This window comes from Dreissena polymorpha, chromosome 11 (assembly GCF_020536995.1).
Source record: "Dreissena polymorpha isolate Duluth1 chromosome 11, UMN_Dpol_1.0, whole genome shotgun sequence".
Taxonomy (NCBI): domain Eukaryota; kingdom Metazoa; phylum Mollusca; class Bivalvia; order Myida; family Dreissenidae; genus Dreissena; species Dreissena polymorpha.
In genome coordinates, this window is record NC_068365.1 from 55571691 (window position 1) to 55598079 (window position 26389).

The 26389-nt window shown below is 37.0% G+C and overlaps 2 protein-coding genes across 4 annotated transcripts; both read left to right on the forward strand.

Moving 5' to 3' along the window:
• Positions 1-1359: 1359 nt before the first annotated feature.
• Positions 1360-14967, forward strand: LOC127850193 (nucleolar and coiled-body phosphoprotein 1-like). Of its 3 annotated transcripts, none has more exons than XM_052383031.1 (4): positions 1360-1499; positions 13370-13431; positions 13889-14649; positions 14803-14967. In XM_052383031.1, exons 1-4 carry the CDS (start codon positions 1401-1403, stop codon positions 14961-14963), a joined length of 1083 nt encoding a protein of 360 aa, XP_052238991.1. In that variant the 5' UTR covers positions 1360-1400; the 3' UTR covers positions 14964-14967. The 3 variants fall into 3 exon arrangements, with proteins under 3 accessions (XP_052238991.1, XP_052238990.1, XP_052238989.1); XM_052383030.1 differs by having other exon boundaries at positions 13889-14628; positions 14782-14967; XM_052383029.1 differs by having other exon boundaries at positions 13889-14967.
• On the forward strand, positions 14964-26389 carry LOC127850192 (nucleolar and coiled-body phosphoprotein 1-like). The gene is made up of 4 exons (XM_052383028.1): positions 14964-17053; positions 17827-17871; positions 20255-20338; positions 24024-26389. Exons 1-4 carry the CDS (start codon positions 15131-15133, stop codon positions 24180-24182), a joined length of 2211 nt encoding a protein of 736 aa, XP_052238988.1. The 5' UTR covers positions 14964-15130; the 3' UTR covers positions 24183-26389.

The window sequence follows — 26389 nt, forward strand, 5'->3', positions numbered from 1 at the left end:
ACTACTACTACTATACTACTACTAATACTACTACTACTACTACGTACTACTACTACTACTACTACTACTACAACTTCTACCACCACCACCACCACCACCACCACCACCACCACCACCACCACCACCACCACCACCACCACCACCACCACCACCACCACCACCACCACCACCACCACCACCACCACCACCACCACCACCACCACCACCACCACCACCACCACCACCACCCCCCACCACCACCACCACCACCACCACCACCACCACCACTACTACTACTACTACTACTACTACTACTACTTCTACTACTACTACTACTACTACTACTGCTACTACTACTTCTACTACTATATTACTACTACTACCGCTTTCTTGTCAAACGTGACGATGCCGTGCTGCCAAACCCCCTATTTACACATGCCCATCATTGCCCATCATTATTTATATGAAACAACTAATATTTTGCAGTTTTGGGGGGAAATAGACTTATTTAAACACACACACTTAACTGTTGATGTTGTGTTATTGATGTATAAAACTGAGTTTAATAAATATTTTGCTTCATCATTACTGAATTAATTTCTATAATAGAGACTGAAATGTATGGTCAATTTCAACAGGCTGCATTTCAAATATTTTAAGACATAAGTAAATACCTGTATTTTTCATATTTTTTATATTGATTTTAGATTATAATAGTACTTTAAAAATCTTGACCTTTTTCACCTATACGGTTGAATTAACTTATAAAAAGTGTGATTAAACCAGTACTTTTCAGTTTATTTTGTAAAGTATTTTGTCACGACTATTTGTTTTTATTTAAAAAATTATTTAAAATCTCAGTTAACAGCAGAGATTCCAAACATGACATGCAAACGAGTCCAATATTAATTTGCCAGTGCCAGGAAAGCCTTTATTTCAGCAGAGATTATAATAATTATTTTCCCAGCATTTTCTCTTTGTTTATTGTTGTTATGATGGGCAATTTACTTTGAAGGAGCAAAGTTTAATAGCACAAGGTAATTAATCAATGCATATTCTATGAACAATTTCAAGAAGTTTAAAGGCTCCTGACTGTCCATTTCAACATTTACTTTTGCATGACCTGTAAAATGGGGCTACTAATGGTAGAGACTCCTATATTAACCAGCTTTTCTGCGCATCTTATTAATTTTTATCGGAACTTGTTTTCGCAAATCGAAAGATTTAACGCCACCTCTCTAAAACTGTCGCATTTGGCGACAATTGCAAATTGCAGCGGGAGCAGAGCACTGACTACTAGTTCTGCTATTTTCTTGGATGCCCCGTTTCTTTGAAAGCCGTTTCGACTAAACGTCATTTATTTGCACATGCGCAATTTAAGTTTCGCAACTTCCGACACGTTGGGTGAAAAAACACAAAACATGGCCACTAAAGAGGATCCGAGTATTTTACCTTCTATACTTGATTACATTGGTAGACGATGCAAAGACGTTTTGCCATTTTTGAACAAATCACCAGTGGTAAGATTCACCTTTTATATATTTGCTTACTTATTGAAATGAGTTTTTATCTCGTTTTACTTATGCGCTCATCGTGTAAATGTTTGAGAAGAACATAGGAGGCATGGCACGCAACGTGTTCTCTTACCATACCTAAAGCCATGGGCACTACGCAAAGTGTTCATCTTGTTTAATGTAATTTGCAGTAAACTTTTGAGTAAAAGTGCGGGTGCCTTACCCTTGAATCATGTACACTGGCATGGCACCTTACATATTTAGCTTTAATACTGGATGACTGTTTATTACCCAACTAATGCTTCAGCCCCTCTCCTTTATACTTATTAAGCCCAATCGCCATGCACTCAGGGATGAAAGCAAACGGTTGCCTGCTCTCCCGGAGCGATTTCTTTTTACGCTGGGCTATCAGGGCTAAAAAAAGGTTGTCATCACTTACGCTACGCTAAAAACCTCTGTTAATCTATCTTATCTTTCAATACTGCCGAACTCCCCTTGCAGGTATTACTGGCAGATATGGACAGAGTCGAGTCCTTTTCCTGGTACTTGGTGTCTTAGAAGGAGATAATGAGAACACTCCCAGTGTTTTTTTTAATGAAATATTCGGCCCCATTCCCCCATCTCTAGAGTTTATATTTTTCCCCCAAATATTGGAAAAATTCTCCTCTCGGAAGTGTTATTCAATTTTAATCAATACCTCATTTAAATACATCTTTCGTTACGAATTTATTTACTATAATTTTCCTGAACTGCCGCATCAGCGTGTTTACTTTCTTTTAGCCTTTATTCCTGTACCGCAAACAGCAGGGCTTCCGCTGTCCTTCGCCAAATTGTCAGTTGGCGAAAATTTCGCAAATTCTGCGAATAAAATTCTCGGTTGGCGAAAATGCTCGGCGAAACGTTTTTAAAATTCTGCAAATAAAATTCTCGGTTGGCGAAAATGCTCGGTGAAACGTTTTTTGCCTGTCAAGTACCATCCCAGATAGTAAACTCTTTAAAACCGTCTACTGTGCGTCAATACATCATCGTGTTATTAACCAGAAAATTTAATACACAGTCTGCAGCAATACCGGTCAGAACCGGTCATCGAAACAAAGGAAACTTGCTGGTGCATTGTGTACTGGCAGTGACGTCAACATCTATGTATAGAATGCTTACTGGTGTGAAAACAAAAGGTGTTATCGAATATTATGTCAATACCACGGGCCCTGCAAAAGCATTTAACAAAAAACTATTTCTTCACAAAAACACATGAAATCTTGTTTCAACAGGAATTAAAGAGCATTTCTGTTTAATAGTTTCATTATTATAATATTTTGGGAAAGGTAAAGTTTGATTAAGAAACCAACAATTTCGGAAATAAAAGTATACCATTCACTCGTTGTAATATATTTCGGATATGTTAAAAATTCGGACATTTAAAGATACGGACATTAATGTGTTGGTTTGTTGTTGATAGTTTGTAAAACTATGTTTTATCATATTTCAGGCAACTAGAATGGATAGTGGGAATTATCTGGGCCTTTCTGTCAAGAAATATGCGTGAAAAACATTCATTTATTTGAGCCTAGAAATCATCCACCACTTACAGAAAATGTTTTAACAACAGAAGCTGTCAAAGCTGATGTATATCATATCCAAATGACCAAATATAACTGTTTAACAATATGAAGTGAGAGGCTTTGAAAATAAAGCATCTTTAGTCTTGATCAACTGTTATGTTTTGCACAGATTGAAATATGTGCTCAAGAATGAATATCTTTAATATAATGAAAATGTGCTTATTTTGTAAACAATGTGAACTGAACATGTGCTTATGATGTATGTATAAACTGATATCAGTGTCCGACAAATTTCTTATTTTTCAGGTAGCCCACTGGGCTACCAATAAAAATATTTGGTAGCCCATAAAATTTTCCTGCAAAATGATAAGAGGCAGGTTTTCATCTTTATTTTCTTCATTTACATATACATAATATGTATACATACATGTACATAATACAGCAAGTAGTCTGATGTACACAGTCAATATCGTAAATTAATGTTACAGTACAGGCACCGTGTACTTAAATGTAAATGTACCAAAGAAATCATATACTACATGTAGATATTACTCGTATGTGCACATGTATGTGTACTTAAATTCGAACAGCACGGTTAAGTCGGAAACGTAAATAAAGCGTTTAGATGATCAATACGATTGATTTGTATGGTGTTTATCAATGCAATTGCCCTTTTTAACAAAAAATACCGAGTTTCAAGTAATCAAGAGTATTAAATCATTTATTTTCTTTTGTCCGACTTTAAGTACTGTCCGAATTTACGTATTGCACCTGTAACACGCTTGTGTTCAGTCAGTATGCAATACAATAATTGTTTCAAAAATGAAGGAACTGATACAGAGTAACTGTAACGATACAGCGTGTTTACATGATATTTTATTAAGAGGAAATGTCAATGCCAAATAATTCGCGAGATACCCCGGTACTTTAGTTGAAATTCACAACGAAACTTTTAATGGAAATTAAATGATCCCAATGTTGTACCCGCTACGAAATTTTTATTTACAAATAAAAACACCCACGCCAATTTTTGCGCGCTTTTTATCTGGACAAAGAAATTCCATTATTAAATGTAGAATTTTGTAACCTAAAATAGCTGTACACAACGCGTGCAAACCGTGGCAGGTGATTTACTCATGTTGCAATACAACGGTCCAGATTGGGAGCTTATTTCATCATATCTTTAAATAGAACCATATGCCGAAATTCATTTGACACTTTAGAAAATTTAAAACGTTTGTGTTTATGACTCTTATCGTCTATATTACCCATCCATAATTTGGTTTTAAAAATATAAATCGGGCATATATGGGATTATTGATTAACAGTCGATTAATCCAATTATTAAATGACAATGAAAACTAATTAGCAGGTGTTAACCGCGTTCACACTGTTGTTATTAATGTTCATTTTCGGTTTCGTTACCGTTTTGAAGAATCCGCTATTGTTTTGATTTATTTAATGTTCGGCGTCCTTGGATATTTAACGACATCAAAAACGTTGTCGCTATTACTCATTGTTGCGGTAAACAAAGAATTCCAAACTGCCAAATGATGTTGCATCATGTGCGCCAACTATCCAACCGGCTCTCATTACATTTTTAGCAGACGACATATGTTGATTCTGATTGGATGATTAAAATACACTGTTACTGTTTACGACATAACCGCAAGTGATCGGTGACTGATCAGATAACTGATTGCACTTTGTTATCGGATTATAAGCAATACACAGTTTACAAACACATGGTCAGCGTGTTTATTCTACGTATGTCTGTCAATAAACCGGGCTACCGCTCTTATAGATTTATAGTAGCCCGGCGGGCGTCAGCTGGAAAATTTCAGTAGCCCGATGAAAAATTTCGGTAGCCCCCGGGCTCCGGGCAATGGATTTGTCGGACACTGTGATATTCTGTTATGTAGAATAAAAATATGATTATTACATTGATGTATGTATGCTATAGTCTGGTTGAGTCGTGGGTAATTTTCATAAAATTGTTACATCACAAATATTTTATAAATATATGACCATGAATCATAATGAAAATAATTATTAACCTTTCTTCTTTAAGATTTGTTGCTCTTTTCCAAATGTTTATCGTCTTTAAACATCAAAATAATCGACTGTGTTGATAGTGTCAAACTACCATCATGAAAATAAGCTTCCGGTTGATTCGTGGGTTCTGATTGTCTGCCAGAATTTCAAGATTTGCATACTATAAATAGCCTTTAAACTGACCTTGCATGACAGGTTAATTCCTTGTGAAAAAATGTCAACCGACGATGTAGAATGGTAAATACTCATAAATAAACAATGTTGTGTTACTTTGAAACACTATATGAACAATACATAAATGAGGAAATACTTCATAAGGACCTATCAAGTTATGATGAATTACACTATTTACTTGTTTTGGACGCATTTTTGATCGGAAAAAAAATGGTGACCGTGTCAAAATATTTTCCGTAACGAACTGCATCATGTGTGAACGTTCTATCGCGAGATTTTACGCGATTTCTATACCCACGAATCAAACAGAACCCACGACTCAACCAGTAACAACCATATATCTAGATGTATGCATATCTATAAATGTTTTTTGTTATAAACTGATATTCTGTTATGTACAATATTTTAAAAGGATGATTATAGTAATAAATATATTTCAGCTTCATATTGTAGTTATTTGTGTTCTTACACCCCTAGACTTTTACGAGGCGGTCCTAAATGCTTGGCTAAAACTTTGGCTACAGTTTCTAAAATTTGGCTACAAAAAAATCCAATTGGCTAAATTGTTGGCTAAAGAAATTTTTGAGCCAGGGGAAGCCTTGAAACAGTATGTAGTTAACTATCACGACTTTCGCTGTACCACATCTACCGCAAACCGTACATATTCCAACATGTCGCACAACAGCAAAAGCTATCGGGAAAAAAAATGAAAAAAAATCTGTTTTAACTTTAATGGCAGTTGAAACACAGAATTCTTTTTAAATCATGCATTTTAGATGTTCTCAGAAATGGTCTAGTCACAAGGGACAGAATGAGGATGATTATGGTAGAAATATATTGCCTGTACAAACTTCAACATTGAAAAGGCATACCAACTTGATTGGTGTATTATATGCTATAGTATTATCAATAGCCAATTGTTGCAAGAGCATTTACACACAATAGCATACGAGATTGCTACGTTACAATGTGTATATTGGATAAAAAAAATGTTGTTTTGCTGTATATATTTTGGAATAATGTTTTTCTCTCTATGTATGGTGAATTATAGTGTTAAAACTTGATTTTGTACTGTTACCCGACCCACTTCACCCAAAACTGAAAAAAACACACTAACTCCCTGAGTAGGAATCGAACCCACAAACTCACGATCGCTAGGCGGACACCTTATCCACTACACCACCAGGACCTTATTAATAATGACAATCATTTAAAGGGGCCTTTTCACGGATTTTGACAGATACCCGGTATTGAAATTTGTCATTAAATGCTTTGTAAAAAGCTCTGTTAAAAAAGCAAGAATACAATTGAAGAAAGAAAAAAAAGTAACCCTCAACTGGGCTGGAACCACTGACCCCTGGAGTAAAAGTCTATGGCCACTCGGCCATCCCAGTAATCATAACCTCTTGAAGTTTTTATTTTAAAATTAAATATCATATAGGGAAAACATTAACGAATATTAACAAAAATGCTTTAGTGTTCTTGTTAAGTTAATGATGTATTAAACGGAGTTAAATTAAATTCATGTTAAAATGAGACAAACATAATTTCATTTATATGAAAATTGTTAGTGGATCTGTGTATTTAACTTTTTTTCTGTATTTTTTTCCATTTGGGATCATTTTTATTACAATTTGCTTTGGGAATGGGTCCGTTTAAGGTTCTGGTAGGACCACCAGGAAAATGCCTGGCATGAGACACTACCATTTGAGCTAATTGGGCAGCTGTTTCTTACCCAGCACACTACTTATGCGCTCATCGTGTAAATGTTTGAGAAGAACATAGGAGGCATGGCACGCAACGTGTTCTCTTACCATACCTAAAGCCATGGGCACTACGCAAAGTGTTCATCTTGTTTAATGTAATTTGCAGTAAACTTTTGAGTAAAAGTGCGGGTGCCTTACCCTTGAATCATGTACACTGGCATGGCACCTTACATATTTAGCTTTAATACTGGATGACTGTTTATTACCCAACTAATGCTTCAGCCCCTCTCCTTTATACTTATTAAGCCCAATCGCCATGCACTCAGGGATGAAAGCAAACGGTTGCCTGCTCTCCCGGAGCGATTTCTTTTTACGCTGGGCTATCAGGGCTAAAAAAAGGTTGTCATCACTTACGCTACGCTAAAAACCTCTGTTAATCTATCTTATCTTTCAATACTGCCGAACTCCCCTTGCAGGTATTACTGGCAGATATGGACAGAGTCGAGTCCTTTTCCTGGTACTTGGTGTCTTAGAAGGAGATAATGAGAACACTCCCAGTGTTTTTTTTAATGAAATATTCGGCCCCATTCCCCCATCTCTAGAGTTTATATTTTTCCCCCAAATATTGGAAAAATTCTCCTCTCGGAAGTGTTATTCAATTTTAATCAATACCTCATTTAAATACATCTTTCGTTACGAATTTATTTACTATAATTTTCCTGAACTGCCGCATCAGCGTGTTTACTTTCTTTTAGCCTTTATTCCTGTACCGCAAACAGCAGGGCTTCCGCTGTCCTTCGCCAAATTGTCAGTTGGCGAAAATTTCGCAAATTCTGCGAATAAAATTCTCGGTTGGCGAAAATGCTCGGCGAAACGTTTTTAAAATTCTGCAAATAAAATTCTCGGTTGGCGAAAATGCTCGGTGAAACGTTTTTTGCCTGTCAAGTACCATCCCAGATAGTAAACTCTTTAAAAACCGTCTACTGTGCGTCAATACATCATCGTGTTATTAACCAGAAAATTTAATACACAGTCTGCAGCAATACCGGTCAGAACCGGTCATCGAAACAAAGGAAACTTGCTGGTGCATTGTGTACTGGCAGTGACGTCAACATCTATGTATAGAATGCTTACTGGTGTGAAAACAAAAGGTGTTATCGAATATTATGTCAATACCACGGGCCCTGCAAAAGCATTTAACAAAAAACTATTTCTTCACAAAAACACATGAAATCTTGTTTCAACAGGAATTAAAGAGCATTTCTGTTTAATAGTTTCATTATTATAATATTTTGGGAAAGGTAAAGTTTGATTAAGAAACCAACAATTTCGGAAATAAAAGTATACCATTCACTCGTTGTAATATATTTCGGATATGTTAAAAATTCGGACATTTAAAGATACGGACATTAATGTGTTGGTTTGTTGTTGATAGTTTGTAAAACTATGTTTTATCATATTTCAGGCAACTAGAATGGATAGTGGGAATTATCTGGGCCTTTCTGTCAAGAAATATGCGTGAAAAACATTCATTTATTTGAGCCTAGAAATCATCCACCACTTACAGAAAATGTTTTAACAACAGAAGCTGTCAAAGCTGATGTATATCATATCCAAATGACCAAATATAACTGTTTAACAATATGAAGTGAGAGGCTTTGAAAATAAAGCATCTTTAGTCTTGATCAACTGTTATGTTTTGCACAGATTGAAATATGTGCTCAAGAATGAATATCTTTAATATAATGAAAATGTGCTTATTTTGTAAACAATGTGAACTGAACATGTGCTTATGATGTATGTATAAACTGATATCAGTGTCCGACAAATTTCTTATTTTTCAGGTAGCCCACTGGGCTACCAATAAAAATATTTGGTAGCCCATAAAATTTTCCTGCAAAATGATAAGAGGCAGGTTTTCATCTTTATTTTCTTCATTTACATATACATAATATGTATACATACATGTACATAATACAGCAAGTAGTCTGATGTACACAGTCAATATCGTAAATTAATGTTACAGTACAGGCACCGTGTACTTAAATGTAAATGTACCAAAGAAATCATATACTACATGTAGATATTACTCGTATGTGCACATGTATGTGTACTTAAATTCGAACAGCACGGTTAAGTCGGAAACGTAAATAAAGCGTTTAGATGATCAATACGATTGATTTGTATGGTGTTTATCAATGCAATTGCCCTTTTTAACAAAAAATACCGAGTTTCAAGTAATCAAGAGTATTAAATCATTTATTTTCTTTTGTCCGACTTTAAGTACTGTCCGAATTTACGTATTGCACCTGTAACACGCTTGTGTTCAGTCAGTATGCAATACAATAATTGTTTCAAAAATGAAGGAACTGATACAGAGTAACTGTAACGATACAGCGTGTTTACATGATATTTTATTAAGAGGAAATGTCAATGCCAAATAATTCGCGAGATACCCCGGTACTTTAGTTGAAATTCACAACGAAACTTTTAATGGAAATTAAATGATCCCAATGTTGTACCCGCTACGAAATTTTTATTTACAAATAAAAACACCCACGCCAATTTTTGCGCGCTTTTTATCTGGACAAAGAAATTCCATTATTAAATGTAGAATTTTGTAACCTAAAATAGCTGTACACAACGCGTGCAAACCGTGGCAGGTGATTTACTCATGTTGCAATACAACGGTCCAGATTGGGAGCTTATTTCATCATATCTTTAAATAGAACCATATGCCGAAATTCATTTGACACTTTAGAAAATTTAAAACGTTTGTGTTTATGACTCTTATCGTCTATATTACCCATCCATAATTTGGTTTTAAAAATATAAATCGGGCATATATGGGATTATTGATTAACAGTCGATTAATCCAATTATTAAATGACAATGAAAACTAATTAGCAGGTGTTAACCGCGTTCACACTGTTGTTATTAATGTTCATTTTCGGTTTCGTTACCGTTTTGAAGAATCCGCTATTGTTTTGATTTATTTAATGTTCGGCGTCCTTGGATATTTAACGACATCAAAAACGTTGTCGCTATTACTCATTGTTGCGGTAAACAAAGAATTCCAAACTGCCAAATGATGTTGCATCATGTGCGCCAACTATCCAACCGGCTCTCATTACATTTTTAGCAGACGACATATGTTGATTCTGATTGGATGATTAAAATACACTGTTACTGTTTACGACATAACCGCAAGTGATCGGTGACTGATCAGATAACTGATTGCACTTTGTTATCGGATTATAAGCAATACACAGTTTACAAACACATGGTCAGCGTGTTTATTCTACGTATGTCTGTCAATAAACCGGGCTACCGCTCTTATAGATTTATAGTAGCCCGGCGGGCGTCAGCTGGAAAATTTCAGTAGCCCGATGAAAAATTTCGGTAGCCCCCGGGCTCCGGGCAATGGATTTGTCGGACACTGTGATATTCTGTTATGTAGAATAAAAATATGATTATTACATTGATGTATGTATGCTATAGTCTGGTTGAGTCGTGGGTAATTTTCATAAAATTGTTACATCACAAATATTTTATAAATATATGACCATGAATCATAATGAAAATAATTATTAACCTTTCTTCTTTAAGATTTGTTGCTCTTTTCCAAATGTTTATCGTCTTTAAACATCAAAATAATCGACTGTGTTGATAGTGTCAAACTACCATCATGAAAATAAGCTTCCGGTTGATTCGTGGGTTCTGATTGTCTGCCAGAATTTCAAGATTTGCATACTATAAATAGCCTTTAAACTGACCTTGCATGACAGGTTAATTCCTTGTGAAAAAATGTCAACCGACGATGTAGAATGGTAAATACTCATAAATAAACAATGTTGTGTTACTTTGAAACACTATATGAACAATACATAAATGAGGAAATACTTCATAAGGACCTATCAAGTTATGATGAATTACACTATTTACTTGTTTTGGACGCATTTTTGATCGGAAAAAAATGGTGACCGTGTCAAAATATTTTCCGTAACGAACTGCATCATGTGTGAACGTTCTATCGCGAGATTTTACGCGATTTCTATACCCACGAATCAAACAGAACCCACGACTCAACCAGTAACAACCATATATCTAGATGTATGCATATCTATAAATGTTTTTTGTTATAAACTGATATTCTGTTATGTACAATATTTTAAAAGGATGATTATAGTAATAAATATATTTCAGCTTCATATTGTAGTTATTTGTGTTCTTACACCCCTAGACTTTTACGAGGCGGTCCTAAATGCTTGGCTAAAACTTTGGCTACAGTTTCTAAAATTTGGCTACAAAAAAATCCAATTGGCTAAATTGTTGGCTAAAGAAATTTTTGAGCCAGGGGAAGCCTTGAAACAGTATGTAGTTAACTATCACGACTTTCGCTGTACCACATCTACCGCAAACCGTACATATTCCAACATGTCGCACAACAGCAAAAGCTATCGGGAAAAAAAATGAAAAAAAATCTGTTTTAACTTTAATGGCAGTTGAAACACAGAATTCTTTTTAAATCATGCATTTTAGATGTTCTCAGAAATGGTCTAGTCACAAGGGACAGAATGAGGATGATTATGGTAGAAATATATTGCCTGTACAAACTTCAACATTGAAAAGGCATACCAACTTGATTGGTGTATTATATGCTATAGTATTATCAATAGCCAATTGTTGCAAGAGCATTTACACACAATAGCATACGAGATTGCTACGTTACAATGTGTATATTGGATAAAAAAAATGTTGTTTTGCCGTATATATTTTGGAATAATGTTTTTCTCTCTATGTATGGTGAATTATAGTGTTAAAACTTGATTTTGTACTGTTACCCGACCCACTTCACCCAAAACTGAAAAAAACACACTAACTCCCTGAGTAGGAATCGAACCCACAAACTCACGATCGCTAGGCGGACACCTTATCCACTACACCACCAGGACCTTATTAATAATGACAATCATTTAAAGGGGCCTTTTCACGGATTTTGACAGATACCCGGTATTGAAATTTGTCATTAAATGCTTTGTAAAAAGCTCTGTTAAAAAAGCAAGAATACAATTGAAGAAAGAAAAAAAAGTAACCCTCAACTGGGCTGGAACCACTGACCCCTGGAGTAAAAGTCTATGGCCACTCGGCCATCCCAGTAATCATAACCTCTTGAAGTTTTTATTTTAAAATTAAATATCATATAGGGAAAACATTAACGAATATTAACAAAAATGCTTTAGTGTTCTTGTTAAGTTAATGATGTATTAAACGGAGTTAAATTAAATTCATGTTAAAATGAGACAAACATAATTTCATTTATATGAAAATTGTTAGTGGATCTGTGTATTTAACTTTTTTTCTGTATTTTTTTCCATTTGGGATCATTTTTATTACAATTTGCTTTGGGAATGGGTCCGTTTAAGGTTCTGGTAGGACCACCAGGAAAATGCCTGGCATGAGACACTACCATTTGAGCTAATTGGGCAGCTGTTTCTTACCCAGCACACTACAAATATTTCACGATATATGTGCCTAACACTGTGATTAAAATTAGCACAAGCCTTCAAGATCTGCTTTGGTAAATATTAAATCTGTCGTGCTGATTTTCAGGTCATATTCCCAAGATCAAAAAGTATCTTTCCCAAATCCAGTCCAAATATTCCCAAGTGATTGTTTGACATTGAAAGAGCTACAGTGATACATTTCATCCTAAAATTTACCGGGCTGGGCTTTTTTCCTGATTTTGTGAAGTCGCCCAGGCCTCATCACTTCGTGAAAAAATGAGTCGCAAACTTGTAAAAATTGTGAAAAAATGAGTCGCGAACTTCTGAAAGTTGTGGAAAAAAAGAGTCGCGCACTTGTTAACAATTGTGAAATTCAGTTTGTTAAGAATTAGTATATATAGTAAAAGCATGTTTAATACTTGCATCATATTAAAATGTCTCTAAATAATGCATTAAAATATTGTTTTCATTTTCTTGACACTTTCTTTCAACAAATAACCACTTACAACAATATTCTGACTGGTAAACTCTATCTAAAACCATAGAAAAGCCTTACTACTGTCAATATCTTGTCTCGCGTATGTAAAATAATAAATCAAATTTTAATTTTGAATTGTGAAATGGCCGTTTTGACAGTTTTAAGCCCAAAAAGTCAAATTTTTACAGTTGAAAATGTTCGTGTAAAAATTATGAAATAACGCCCATTCTCTTAGAAGGAAAAGAAGCCCTGCCGGGTATTATTTCTGATGATTGACATGTTACTCTTGTATTATATGATCTGGTTAATTGTTATTATTAGGTTATTAATTCCTGTTGCAGTTTTTACATTAAGTTCATAGTTTTGATTATGTTTTTGTTTTTTTTCATTTCAGTTCAAACATATAACCACAGATGGGTCACCGAAATTGGAGGAGGTGTTTACGCATTGGAGCAGGTACTGAATTCATTTGTTATGTTGCCATTTTAAATATCTGTTCATTATTGTGTTAAACAGCTCTTTTTTTGCCCAGTTTACTTTGAATACCTTTTTGTTTGGAAAAATAAAGACATCTCAAACCTTGAAAATGAATCCTAGATAATAAAACATAAAAAAAAATATTACAAGTACATGCAACATACAGAGTTGTGCATTGCTATGTCGACAGTATATGGTATGATAAAAAACACTTAAAAAGTCTGTTTCATTCATCTTGAAATAAACATGAATAGCAAATAATATGGTTGAAAATGTTAACTACATTTTAAGCTCACCTGAGCAGTAAGCACAATGTGCTCATGGTGAGCTTTTGTGATCGCCTTTTGTCTGACCGCGCGTAGTGCGGTATCAACATTTGCCTTGTTTGTTATTTACAAGCAGGAAAAATATTGATCTTCTCTTTTAACTCCCACAGAACATCAGGCAAGCGCAAGGCCAACGAAAATGAGACCCCTTTGGAAGCCAAGAGAGTCAAGTCGGACCCACCTGTCACGCCACAAGGGGCAGCTGCTCTGAAGAGAATACACGAGTCAAGCTCAAGCAGTGACAGTGACTCAGACAGTGATACAGCAAAACCTCCGGCGAAAAAGCCTGCACCCCCAGCAGCCAAGCCTGCTACAAAGGAACAAGACTCGAGCAGCGCTACTTCAGATTCTGATGCAGATTCTGAGAGCACTGATGATGAAACCTCCGCCAAGAAGAATAAGGTTCTCACAAAAAAGTCTCCGCAAGCAAACAAATCCTACAACACTGTGCCTCCTCCCAGTTCTCTGAATGCCAAGGCTCAATCTGCTAAACCAGCAGCAGTCACACCAGCCAAGCAGGCAGCAGACAGCAGTAGCAGTGATGACTCTAGTTCAAGTGAAGAAGAAGCTCCAGCAACTAAAGTAACACCAGCAAAGCCTATTGCTAAGTCTGCACCAGTAAAAGCTGCAGAAAGTAGCAGCAGTGAAGATTCAAGTTCTAGTGAGGATGAAACTCCTGCTACTAAAGTCACACCAGGTAAACCAGCTTCAACAACACCTGCTAAAACACTAGCAGTAACACCAGCAAAGCCTGTTGCTAAGGCTGCACCAGTAAAAGCTGCAGAAAGTAGCAGCAGTGAAGATTCAAGTTCTAGTGAGGATGAAACTCCTGCTACTAAAGTCACACCAGGTAAACCAGCTTCAACAACACCTGCTAAAACACTAGCAGTAACACCAGCAAAGCCTGTTGCTAAGGCTGCACCAGTAAAAGCTGCAGAAAGTAGCAGCAGTGAAGATTCTAGTTCTAGTGAAGATGAAACCCCTGCTATTAAAGTCACACCAGGTAAACCAGCTGCAACGACACCTGCTAAAACAGTGGCAGTAACACCAGCAAAGCCTATTGCTAAGGCTGCACCAGTAAAAGCTGCAGAAAGTAGCAGCAGTGAAGATTCAAGCTCTAGTGAGGATGAGACTCCTGCTTCTAAGTTGTACCGGCAAAGCCCACCCCAGCTAAACAACCTGTGACAAAGAAGGCTGCGAGCAGCAGTAGCGATGATTCAAGTTCTAGTGAAGATGAAGCAAAGCCAGCAGCTGTTAAAAAAGGGCCTGCTAAGCCTGTTGCTGCAAAACCAACTGCTAAAGACAGCAGCAGTGAAGATTCAAGCTCAAGTGAAGATGAAAAACCAGCTGTCATGGCAGGTCCTAAATCTGCCCAGGGAAAACCGGCTGTTGGAAAAACTGCAGAAATCAAGACACAAGCAAAACAGGACAGTAGTAGCAGCGATGACTCCTGTTCAAGCGAAGATGAGACCCCTGCTAGTAAAGCCACTCCAGCTAAACCAGCAGCAGTAGCACCAGCCAAAGCTGCAGCAGTAACACCAGCAAAGAAAGCAGCTGAGAGCAGCAGCAGTGATGACTCTAGTTCTAGCGAGGATGAGGCTGCTGTGAAAACGCCAGTAACCAAGGCTCTACCTGTGAAGCCTGCTGCTGCCAAACCAGCTGCCAGTTCCAGCAGTGAGGACTCCAGTTCCAGTGATGATGAGGCCCCTGCTAGTAAAGCCACACAGGCTAAACCAGTCATTCCAGCGAAGAATGCATCAACTGCTAAACCAGCAGCAGTCACAACAGCCAAGAAAGCAGCTGAGAGCAGTAGCAGTGATGACTCAAGTTCCAGTGAAGATGAAACTCCAGTTGTTAAGGTTGCACCATCAAAACCAACAACAGTGACTCCTAAACCTGCTACAGTGACTCCTTCTAAACCTGCTACAGTGACACCAGCCAAGAAAGTGGCAGACAGCAGTAGCAGTGACGACTCAAGTTCCAGTGAAGATGAAACTCCGGTTGTGAAGGCTGCACCATCTAAACCTGCTACAGTGACTCCTAAACCTGCTACAGTGACTCCTTCTAAACCTGCTACAGTGACACCAGCCAAGAAAGCAGCAGAGAGCAGCAGTAGTGATGACTCAAGTTCCAGTGAAGATGAAACTCCAGTTGTGAAGGCTGCACCATCTAAACCTGCTACAGTGACTCCTAAACCTGCTACAATGACTCCTTCTAAACCTGCTACAGTGACACCAGCCAAGAAAGTAGCAGACAGCAGTAGCAGTGACGACTCAAGTTCCAGTGAAGATGAAACTCCAGTTGTGAAGGCTTCACCTGTCAAAGCTGTTCTCGCCAAGCCAGCTGCTGCAAAACCAGCTGACAGTTCCAGTAGCGATGATTCCAGTTCTAGTGAAGACGAGACCCCTGCTAATAAAGCAACAGCTGCCAAACCAGGCATACCAGCCAAGAATGCCTTAACTGCTAAACCAGCAGCGATAACACCAGCAAAGAAAGTAGCAGACAGCAGTAGCAGTGATGACTCTAGTTCCAGTGAAGATGAAACTTCTGCTAGTAAAGTCACACCTGCTAAACCAGCAGCAACAACACCTGCTAAACCAGCAGCAACAACACCTGCTAAACCAGCAGCAACAACACCTGCTAAACCAGCAGCAACAACACCTGCTAAACCAGTAGCAGTAACACCAGCAAAGAAAGTAGCCGAGAGTAGCAGCAGTGATGACTCCAGCTCTAGTGAAGATGAAACTTCAAAGAAACCTTCAACTCAACAACCTGCAAAAGTGACTCCAGCTAAAGCACCTGTAGCAGAAGATAGCAGTAGTAGTGAAGACAGCTCTAGTGAGGAGGAGGCAAAGAAAACACTGACACAAACCAAAGTAACACCTGCTAAAATCACACCAAAAACAGTTAAAAACACAGAAGACTCCAGTTCTAGTTCTGACTCCAGCTCGGAGGATGAAGCCCCCACAAAGACTTTAAATTCCTCTAGCACAAAATCAGTTGCTACACCAAAATCTGTTTTAAAAACACCAGCACAAAAGGCTGCCAGCAGTTCTGAATCATCTTCCGAAGACGAAGCCTCACTTCCCTCAACGCCCGGTCTCACCCCAGTCATGGGAGCAAAGAAGGGTGCAGTTATGGTTACCTCCACACCTCATCACCCTAGCAACACGGCGGCAACGACCAATGGGAACGTAGAATCAGACGACTCTGGAGTCTCATCTGGCTCCAAGGAGAAACCAGTTGTGGCTGCAAAGAACGAGAAAAATCAGAAGGTAAGGGATCATAATACATGTACTTGGAAATTAGCATTCGAGGTTTGAGGGTGAAACTTATGTATCTAGTTGCCATTTTTATGCTCTCCCAAAAATTTTGGGGGGGAGCATATAGGCGCCGCTTCGTCTGTCAGTGCGTGTGTCCGTCCGTGCACAATTTTTGTCCGGGCTATTTATCAGCAATTAATGACCGGAATTCAATTAAACTTTATGGGAAGCTTCACTACCAAGAGATGTGCATGTTATCAGCCCGTTCTGGTCGGATGATTTTTCACAGAGTTATGGCCCTTTGAAATTGTCTATAAACTGTACATATAGTGCAATTCTTGTCCCCCCACCTACTGACTGGAATTCAATGAAGCTTTATGGGAAACTTAACTACCTTGAGGAGATGCACATGTTATTTGTGGGTTTAACATTTGGTTAGATGATTTATTTAGAGAGTTATGGCCCTTTGAAATTTTTAAGTTGCTTAACCATCCATCGTATTATTTTGTCCAAAGTTATGCCCCTCAAGACGTTTCCTTTTATCTGAATATATAGTGCAATATTGTGGGGAAAAAAAACTTTGGGGAGCATCACCCGTCTCTTGACGGTTTCTTGTCATGTCAGATACAGTATTCTCACTTGCAATTCTCTGTGTCTTATTTGCGCCTTCTTTTATTCTAAGTGGTGGTTGTCTAGAGGAAATCCTTCAATTTAAACTGTTAATTAAATTTAAAGAATGTCTTAAAATTAACTGGATTTGCAGAATGTTTATTGTTTATTTTTAGAACAATGCAGACACTACTGATGACAGCTTTAATACAAATGCCAGAGTAAGAGTTTAGAGAGAGAACTTTTAGAGTTGTTACTGAAGGATTCCAACTTTTAATGCATATTTATTTCTTGTTTGTACTATCATTTTACCACTATTGCTGACATATCTGAAGTCTTAATTATCTTGTTGAAAAAGACTCAATTTGAAAGATTTTGTAAGATCAGAAGGCAATTTCATCTGTCTCTTGAAAGCGTGAAGGCTCATCGTCATCTGTGCAAAAAGGGCTTATAAACCCCACCATTTTCAATGATTCATCATGATTTTGTCTTGTTTTTAACCCTTTCAGTGCGGCCTTTGCAAACTTTGCTATTCTGATAGTATTCTTTGAAAAAAACACGAAGAAAATGCTAATTTTAGAAATTCTGCAGACGACATTTTAGCAGACGACAAATTTCCCAGCATTCAAAGGGTTAATGAGCAGCCATTCATGATTACAAGCTTTTAGTTACTTAAGTAAGCTTCTTGTCCTATCAGGTTAGCACTGTTCTAAATGCCACTGATGATGCTTTCACCTTGGAGAACTGATTGTCATTGAGGACAAACATACGTACTGAAGTGGCTTTTTATTTTATAAAGCTATAACTTATGTTGGCCAGCCTAGTTGTTAGAGTGCTGGACAAAAAATCTAAGCAATGGATGTTCGATGTGATTTTATCGTAATACTGTTTAAAGCAGTGACAAACCCAACTCGACATATGTATGTGTGAAGTGCTGGAAAGATAGACATGATTTTATTGGCAATACATTTGTTCACAAGTCAAGGGCCTTATATGCTTCTCAAGGAGGGAATAACATGAATCCATCCAGTTTGTGTTTTTGCACCGTCGTTTACCATTCCTATGCTCTTGAGTCAAAGAACATAGTTCAAAACAAAGGTCAGTGTTCAAAGTTATAAGTCACAGTTCAAATTCAAAGTTCAAAATCAAAGATAAAGAACTTTGTTTCCTCATTGTAAGTTTGAAGCCAGGTAAGATTCTATGTGCAAACATCATAAAACCAGAACAGCCTGTGAGTAATTCGAAGTCTGTTAAGGTTTTATGCTGTTTGCTGCTCATAAGTAACTAAGGGTTGAAAATGAAGCCTTAAAAACTTGAATTTAGTAAGAAAAGTATTTAATTACATTTAGCTCTCTAAGGGACCATGAATATGTCAAAATACATATCTAAGTGGTAAAGAGTATTAAACAGCAGCTGTTGAAATGTACTTATCAGGTTAGTAGCACTTTTCACAATGCCACTAATGATGTTTTCACCTTGGAGAACTGAATAGTCATTGAGGACAAACATACAACTTACTGAAGTGGCTTTCTGTATTATAAAACCTTTTATATTGGCGCATACAGAAAATATTGAAAGTAAAAGCATTGACCAATTTACAAGATTTGATTTTGAAATTCAGTTTTGTATAATAATAAAAAAATATATCAGTATTTGACAACAGTATTAAATAAAATATTTTTGTACACAATATTTGATTTTTTTTCAAGATTCAGTTGAAAAAAATAAATAACATGACACATGTTGTGATAAAACAAATGTAGCTTATAGTCATCCTGAACCTTCAATGTGGCTGATCAGTGTACCATAGTTGAGCTGCATTCTGGAAGACAAGGCTTAATTCATGTGTGTGAAGTGTGACTGTGTCATCCCAGGCTAACCAGGGACGACATTTATTTTATTTTTTGTTTATAGGAAGCCTCTTCTAAATGAAAATCCATTGTCAGTAGACTGCACAAGGCTAATCTTAGATGACACTTTACACACACGCCATTAAGTCTATTTTCCCCACTTTACACACACGCCATTAAGTCTATTTTCCCCACTTTACACACATGCCATTAAGTCTATTTTCCCCACTTTACAAACATGCCATTAAGTCTATTTTCCCCACTTTACACACATGCCGTTAAGTCTATTTTCCCCAATTTACACACATGCCATTTAGTCTATTTTCCCCACTTTACACACATGCCATTAAGTCTATTTTCCCCACTTTACACACATGCCATTAAGTCTATTTTCCCCACTTTACACACATGCCATTAAGTCTATTTTCCCCACTTTACACACATGCCATTAAGTCTATTTTCCCCACTTTACACACATGCCATTTAGTCTATTTTCCCCACTTTACACACATGCCATTAAGTCTATTTTCCCCACTTTACACACATGCCGTTAAGTCTATTTTCCCCACTTTACACACATGCCATTTAGTCTATTTTCCCCACTTTACACACATGCCATTAAGTTTATTTTCCCCACTTTACACACATGCCATTAAGTCTATTTTCCTCACTTTACACGCATGCCATTTAGTCTATTTTCCCCAGAATTAGACTTGTGTCTGGTAGACTCACCGTGTGCTGTGGTTTGTTGCAGAGGAAGAGCAGCCCATTCAGAAGGATTCGTGAAGACGAGATCACGGTGGACCCTAGACTGCAGAACAACTCATTTGATGCCAAGGTTGGTGCTCAGGCAACATCTGGAAATATTTATGGGAGGGGGGGGGGGCACTAAGCATTGCCTTGTCCATTTGTACAAAAATTAAATTGTATGTACCAAGGCTTATGTTTTTAGTTCCTCTTTAACTAATGAGGTGATCTTGCACAAACTTTCACATTTGATTGACTTTGATGTTTTGATGAATGTAAAGAAAGGAATTATGACTGGGGCTAGTTTTTTAGCTCACCTGATTGCTCAGGTGAGCTTTTGTGACCAGTCTTCGTCCGTCCGTCCATTGTCCGTCCACATTTGTTGGTTAACACTCTAGAGGCCACATTTATTGTCCGATCTTCATAAAACTTGGTCAGAAGCTTTGTCCCAATGAAATCTTGGTGAAGTTCGAAACTGGGTCGTGATGGGTCAAAAACTAGGTCACTAGGTAAAAAAAAAGAAGAAACATGTAAACATTGTAGAAGTCGCATTTCATGCCCAATCTTTACGTAACTTTGTCAAAATGTTTGTCTTAATGATATGTTGGTTGAGTTCAAAAGTGGTTCTGGTCCGTCGAAAAACATGGCCGCCAGTGGGCGGGGCAATTTTCTCTTATTTGGCTATAGAGAAACCTTGTAAACACTCTAGAAGTCACAATTTTTGCCTAATCATCATGAAAGTTGGTAAAAATATTGGTTTTATTGATATCTCGTAAGAGTTTGAAAATGGTCCAGATTGGTGCAAAAACATGGCCGCCAGTGGGCGGGGCATTTTTCTCAATGTGTATGTAGTGAAAACATGTGAACACTCTAGAAGTCACATTTTTGGCCCTATTTTCATGAAATTTGGTCAGAACATTTGTTTCCTTGATATGAGAGTTGAGTTAAAAAATGGTTCCAGTCAGTTGAATAACATAGCTGCCGGGGGGGGGGGGGGCAGTTTTCCTTATTTGGCTAAAGAGAAACCTTGTAAACACTCTAGAAGTCACAATTTTTGCCCAATCATCATGAAATGTGGTCATAACATTGGTTTATTGATTTCTCGGACGAGTTCGAAAATGGTCCAGATCTGTGAAAAAACATGGCCGCCAGTGGGTGGGGCATTTTTCTCTGTATGTATATAGTGAAAACATTTGAACACACTAACACTCTAGAAGTCACATTTTTGGCCCTATTTTCATGAAATCTGGTCAAAACATTTGTTTCCTTGATATGAGAGTTGAGTTCGAAAATGGTTCCGGTCAGTTGAATAACATGGCTGCCAGAGGGGGGGAGTTTTCCTTATTTGGCTGTAGAGAAACCTTGTAAACACTCTAGAAGTCACAATTTTAGCCCAATCATCATGAAAGTTGGTCAAAACATTGGTTTAATTGATATCTCGGAAGAGTTTGAAAATGGTTCAGATCGGTGAAAAAACATGGCTCTTGTTTATGAATCCTGGCCCTTTGTTTGATCTTCCATTTATTAAGCTCGCGTGAGCAATGTATGCTTATGTTGAGCTTTCAGCATTGCCTTTTGTCGGTCGTTAACAGCGTGTCGACAACATTTGCCTTGAGAACACAAAAACATGGTCAGACCTTTTGTCCCAAAAATATTTTACCGAGCTCACAACTGGGTCATTCGGGGTAAAAAACTAGTTGAGTTGGTCGAATGAAAGATAAAGCTGGTGAATACTTCATGCCATATTTATTTCCCAATCTCCATGAAACCTGGTCAGAACATTTGTCCCAATTATATCAATTATAACCCTGCGCTGTTGGGAAGACTTGCATGTAGTCCACTGTAGTGGACCTGGATTCTAATATTTGGCTTTACAAATTATTTTATTATTCAACTTTGTGAATGTGATTGCCAGCAATCAATTGACATGGACCTTTATATCATATGGATATTACTGCATCTAATGAAAAAAAACATGTGTGAACCCCTGTGATGCTCAATAAAAGTTGTTCAGAACTGAACTTGCTGTGGATAACATTAGAACTGAGGGGTTTCTGTCACAAAATTCAACCATTGAAAGGACCATTGGAGTCATTTAGTTGGTTGATCTGTTTGTTCGTTGTTCAGTTTGTCCACATAAAATGTTTGTGGAGGGAACTCCCACATTTCTGTATTAAATAAATTAAAACATACTGCATGTCATCGCCACGAAGTGTAGATGTGTAAGATGCTTGTTTTCTTCAAGGGTGGTCAACACATTCACAAGGTATTCGCCATTATCCATATCAGACATAGTGGTGCGGGGGGTTTAGGAGCTTTTCATTTTGTGGAATAATTTAACAACAAAATGAAGAAAATACAAGACAGTTTTCAATGTTAATTTGTTAAAACGGTAAAATTGCTTGAATTTTAAGAAATTCTAATTAAGGAAGAGGCCTCATTAAACCCCTGCTCAAGAAGAAAGAGCCCTATCAGTTAAGAATCACGTCATAAATGAGTCACAATTTGGGAAAACTGGTCTTTATGCATGTTTGTATAGTGACGTTCCTGATCAGCCTGTGCCATCTCAGGGAAAACAGGGCTATGAAAACATTCCTGTGGTTATTATAGCATATAATGAAAAATAATACAGATGTGAACCCCTGTGATGCTCAATAAAAGTTGTTCAGAACTGAACTTGCTGTGGACAACATTAGAACTGAGGGGTTTCTGTCACAAAATTGAACCCTTCAAGGGAGTATTGGGGTCATTTAGTTGGTCAGACTGTTTGTTCTGCATAAATTATTTGTAGTGGGAACTCCTTCCAAATTCCTCCATTGAATTTATCCTAATGAATGTCATCACCATGAAGCATAGATGTGGAAGAAGCTTGTTTCATCCCCTGTTATTTGCCATAAATCATAGCTGACGTGTTGCGGATTTTTTAGGCAGTCAGGTTTGGTAGCTCTAGCTTGTTTCGGAGCTTTAAATAAGTTCAGTATTGAAGTGCCTCTTCCTCATATTTATAAGTTGGTAGAGGACTCGTTTTCTATGAATGCACCAGAGATAACCCTTTGCATGCTGGGAAATTTGTCGTCTGCTAAAATGTCGTCTGCAGAATTTCTAAAATTAGCATTTTCTTCGATTTTTTTCCAAGAATACTATCAGAATAGCAAACAGATTGGATCCAGATGAGACGCCACGTTCTGTGGCGTCTCATCTGGATCCAAACTGTTTGCAAAGGCCTTTAAAATTCGGTTCCCGCACTGAAAGGGTTAATGTTTGAGGGAAAACTGCCAGCTGGGAATATTGGCAGCCTCGTGTAAATCTTGACAAGGAAAGACAAGAACAATAAATATTATTTTCAACTATACTTGTATTAAAATACATGGCATGTGGTGCTTATAAATATGTAAATAGGGTTTATAGGGTATAGTAACTCTTCACTTGTGTGAGCATGTTATTAGAGAGGGGCCTATCCTATCCTGTTGTTCTTATACAATTCAGTTTAGTAGGGTTTATAGAGGACAAGTACACATCACTATCCAATGGGAGCTTTTTGTCTGCAAACAATTGACATGTAGATTTATATGGATAATCATGTAATTGCATATAATGAAAAATAATACAGATGTGAACCCCTGTGATGCTTAAAAAAAGTTGTTCAGAACTGAACTTGCTGTGGACAACATCAGAACTGAGGGGTTTCTGTCACAAGATTGAACCATTCAAGGGAGTATTGGGGTTATTGACTTGGTCATAGTCTACTTGGTCTCATGTTGTCAGTTGTTTTTCAGCGAGGGGCCCAGGGGTCATGGGGTGAGAGGGCCAACAAGGATCTGATTGTGACGAAGGGCAAGTCGTTCCGCCATGAGAAGACTAAGAAGAAGAGAGGCAGCTACAAGGGCGGCCCCATAGACACAGAGGGGGTGTACTCCATCAAGTTTGACGACTGAAAACAATAAACATTGGAGCCTCGTTGTGTGATCTAGGCTTCATGCATTTGAGTAAGGTGTCTCCCCAGTATTTGTAACGATAATTCATGCTTTTTCTACCATATAAATTGTTAATTTAAAATGCTCTCACAACTTCATAGAAATAGATAACGACGGTTTTGAACCTATGACCTTTGAATCACGATGCCGGATATATTTCTGCAGGAGGATATCACTTCACTCTTTGACAACCGATTCATTGTGATTATTGGTGATTCAATCCATAGAGCTGTCTGCAAAGACTTTGTTTTGCTTCTTCATAAGAATCGATATCTAACAGACTCAGCTTCGATCAAAAGGGGAGTTCACCTTTTCTGGTGACAAGCTGATGGAAGGCTTATCAGGGCGACACTTTCTGTCTAACACGGATTTTTGTTAATAACAGACTTCCGTAAAAACAAAAATTCCATGAACATGTGCATCTTGCACAGGCTTATTTTGGATGACACGTAACGCACATGCATTAAGCTCAGTTGACCCAGAATGAAGTTCATTTAACCCTTTCAGCGCTGGAACCGAATTTTAAAGGCCTTTGCAAACAGTTTGGATCCAGATGAGACGCCACAGAACGTGGCGTCTCATCAGGATCCAAACTGTTTGCTATTCTGATAGTATTCTTTGAAAAAAAATCTAAGAAAATGCTTATTTTAGAAATTCAGCAGAGAACATTTTAGCAGACGACAAATTTCCCAGCATGCAAAGGGTTAATAAGGAGGGTCTTTTAATAAAGATCAAAGCAACTGGCTTGTAAAACTATAGAAAGAAATATTTTGTCTTGTCCAAAAATGCTTTTTGCTTGTCTTTGAAAGAAGACGTGCATCTTTCAAAATATGAATGCTCATGAAATGGATGTGTAGTTTTCATGGAAGGGATGTTCAGTTTTCATGGAAGGGATGTGCAGGTTTCATGGAAGGGATGTGCAGTTTTTGTTACTATTTGATCATAAGTATTAGTTAATGACATTCAAATTCAGATTGTCCGCATGTTGGTTGTGCATGTATTGACTTTATACAGCAGATGTTGAGTTCTGTTATTATGGGAAAACATGTCAAAGAAGAAGAAATTAAGATATTTATTATTGATATACCATACCAAAATTTGAAGAATTGTTCAAATTGCTCAGTGTTTGGGACAATTTTTGTTTACTTAAATGTTAAAATTGTTGCAACGCTTATTAAATATTGTTAATATTTTTGCATTAGATTTATGTGTTGGAACATTTTATGATGTTGCTTTTTCTTCCGTTTATGTCTCTTACTTTTTGTGTATTTGCATTTCATTTCCATGTAATAATTATTCTATATATTTTTAGTGAATGATAATGTTATATTAGAGGACTTTATTATCACTGCAGACATGTTTTATAGTTCTATGACTTTGCATAAGACAGAGTTGTGGAGACATTTATTGTCTCTTTTGAAATCTGGAATTTAAATATTGACATTATATTGTTCAAGAATGTGTTCTTACATAGAAATTGATGCTGTTCTGTTTAAGGAGCTTTCTACCTTTATGTTATGTGGTAGAAGTGGCATTGAAATTTTCTAGCAATAGCAAATAATTTATCAGGCAAAATTTTCGTCAAGTTTGCCTTATATTATTGAATTTAAAAACATTTGTGTTGTTCAGTAATGACATACATGTACATAAATATTGAAGACAATGTTATGTTTTAATATAGATAATTATTTGAGATTTTCTTGTATTATAAATAACCAATCACCTTATGAAAATGAAGGCATGGTTTGCCTGTTTGGAATAAAATTGTCATCATGTTTGAAGAAAAAAGTTAGTTTGTTATTCAGTTTGAAAACAAAGTTCTAAGGGGTTATGTTGAATTGATCAATTTATCTTTTGTTACATATGTTAGTTCATTTTCCCTCTAATAGTGCATGAATAATTGATATCTACATGTATAGATTTAGTTTTTCTTCCAATGAGTAATTGTGTACTGAAAGTATTCTTTATTGATTGATTGTTTTGGTCTGAACATGGTTTACTTGTGTATTTGTTTATTTGTGTTCACAATTCTTCAAAGGCTGTTATTGTCATTACTTTGGAGTATTTAGGCATTGAACTATTTTGTATTGTTTTGTTGATTATGGACATAATGTTTTCTTGAATATTTGTAAAAGGTACCTGAGAAAAATTAAAGATATTGAATTGAT

Coding starts and splice junctions, on each gene's coding strand:
- LOC127850193 (XM_052383029.1), top strand. CDS start 1,401: ATGGCCACTAAAGAGGATCCGAGTATTTTACCTTCTATACTTGATTAC. Junction 1,500..13,369: donor TTTTGAACAAATCACCAGTG/GTAAGATTCACC, acceptor TTTTCATTTCAG/TTCAAACATATAACCACAGA. Junction 13,432..13,888: donor GTGTTTACGCATTGGAGCAG/GTACTGAATTCA, acceptor TAACTCCCACAG/AACATCAGGCAAGCGCAAGG.
- LOC127850192 (XM_052383028.1), top strand. CDS start 15,131: ATGGCAGGTCCTAAATCTGCCCAGGGAAAACCGGCTGTTGGAAAAACT. Junction 17,872..20,254: donor GCTTTAATACAAATGCCAGA/GTAAGAGTTTAG, acceptor GGTTTGTTGCAG/AGGAAGAGCAGCCCATTCAG. Junction 20,339..24,023: donor ACAACTCATTTGATGCCAAG/GTTGGTGCTCAG, acceptor GTTGTTTTTCAG/CGAGGGGCCCAGGGGTCATG.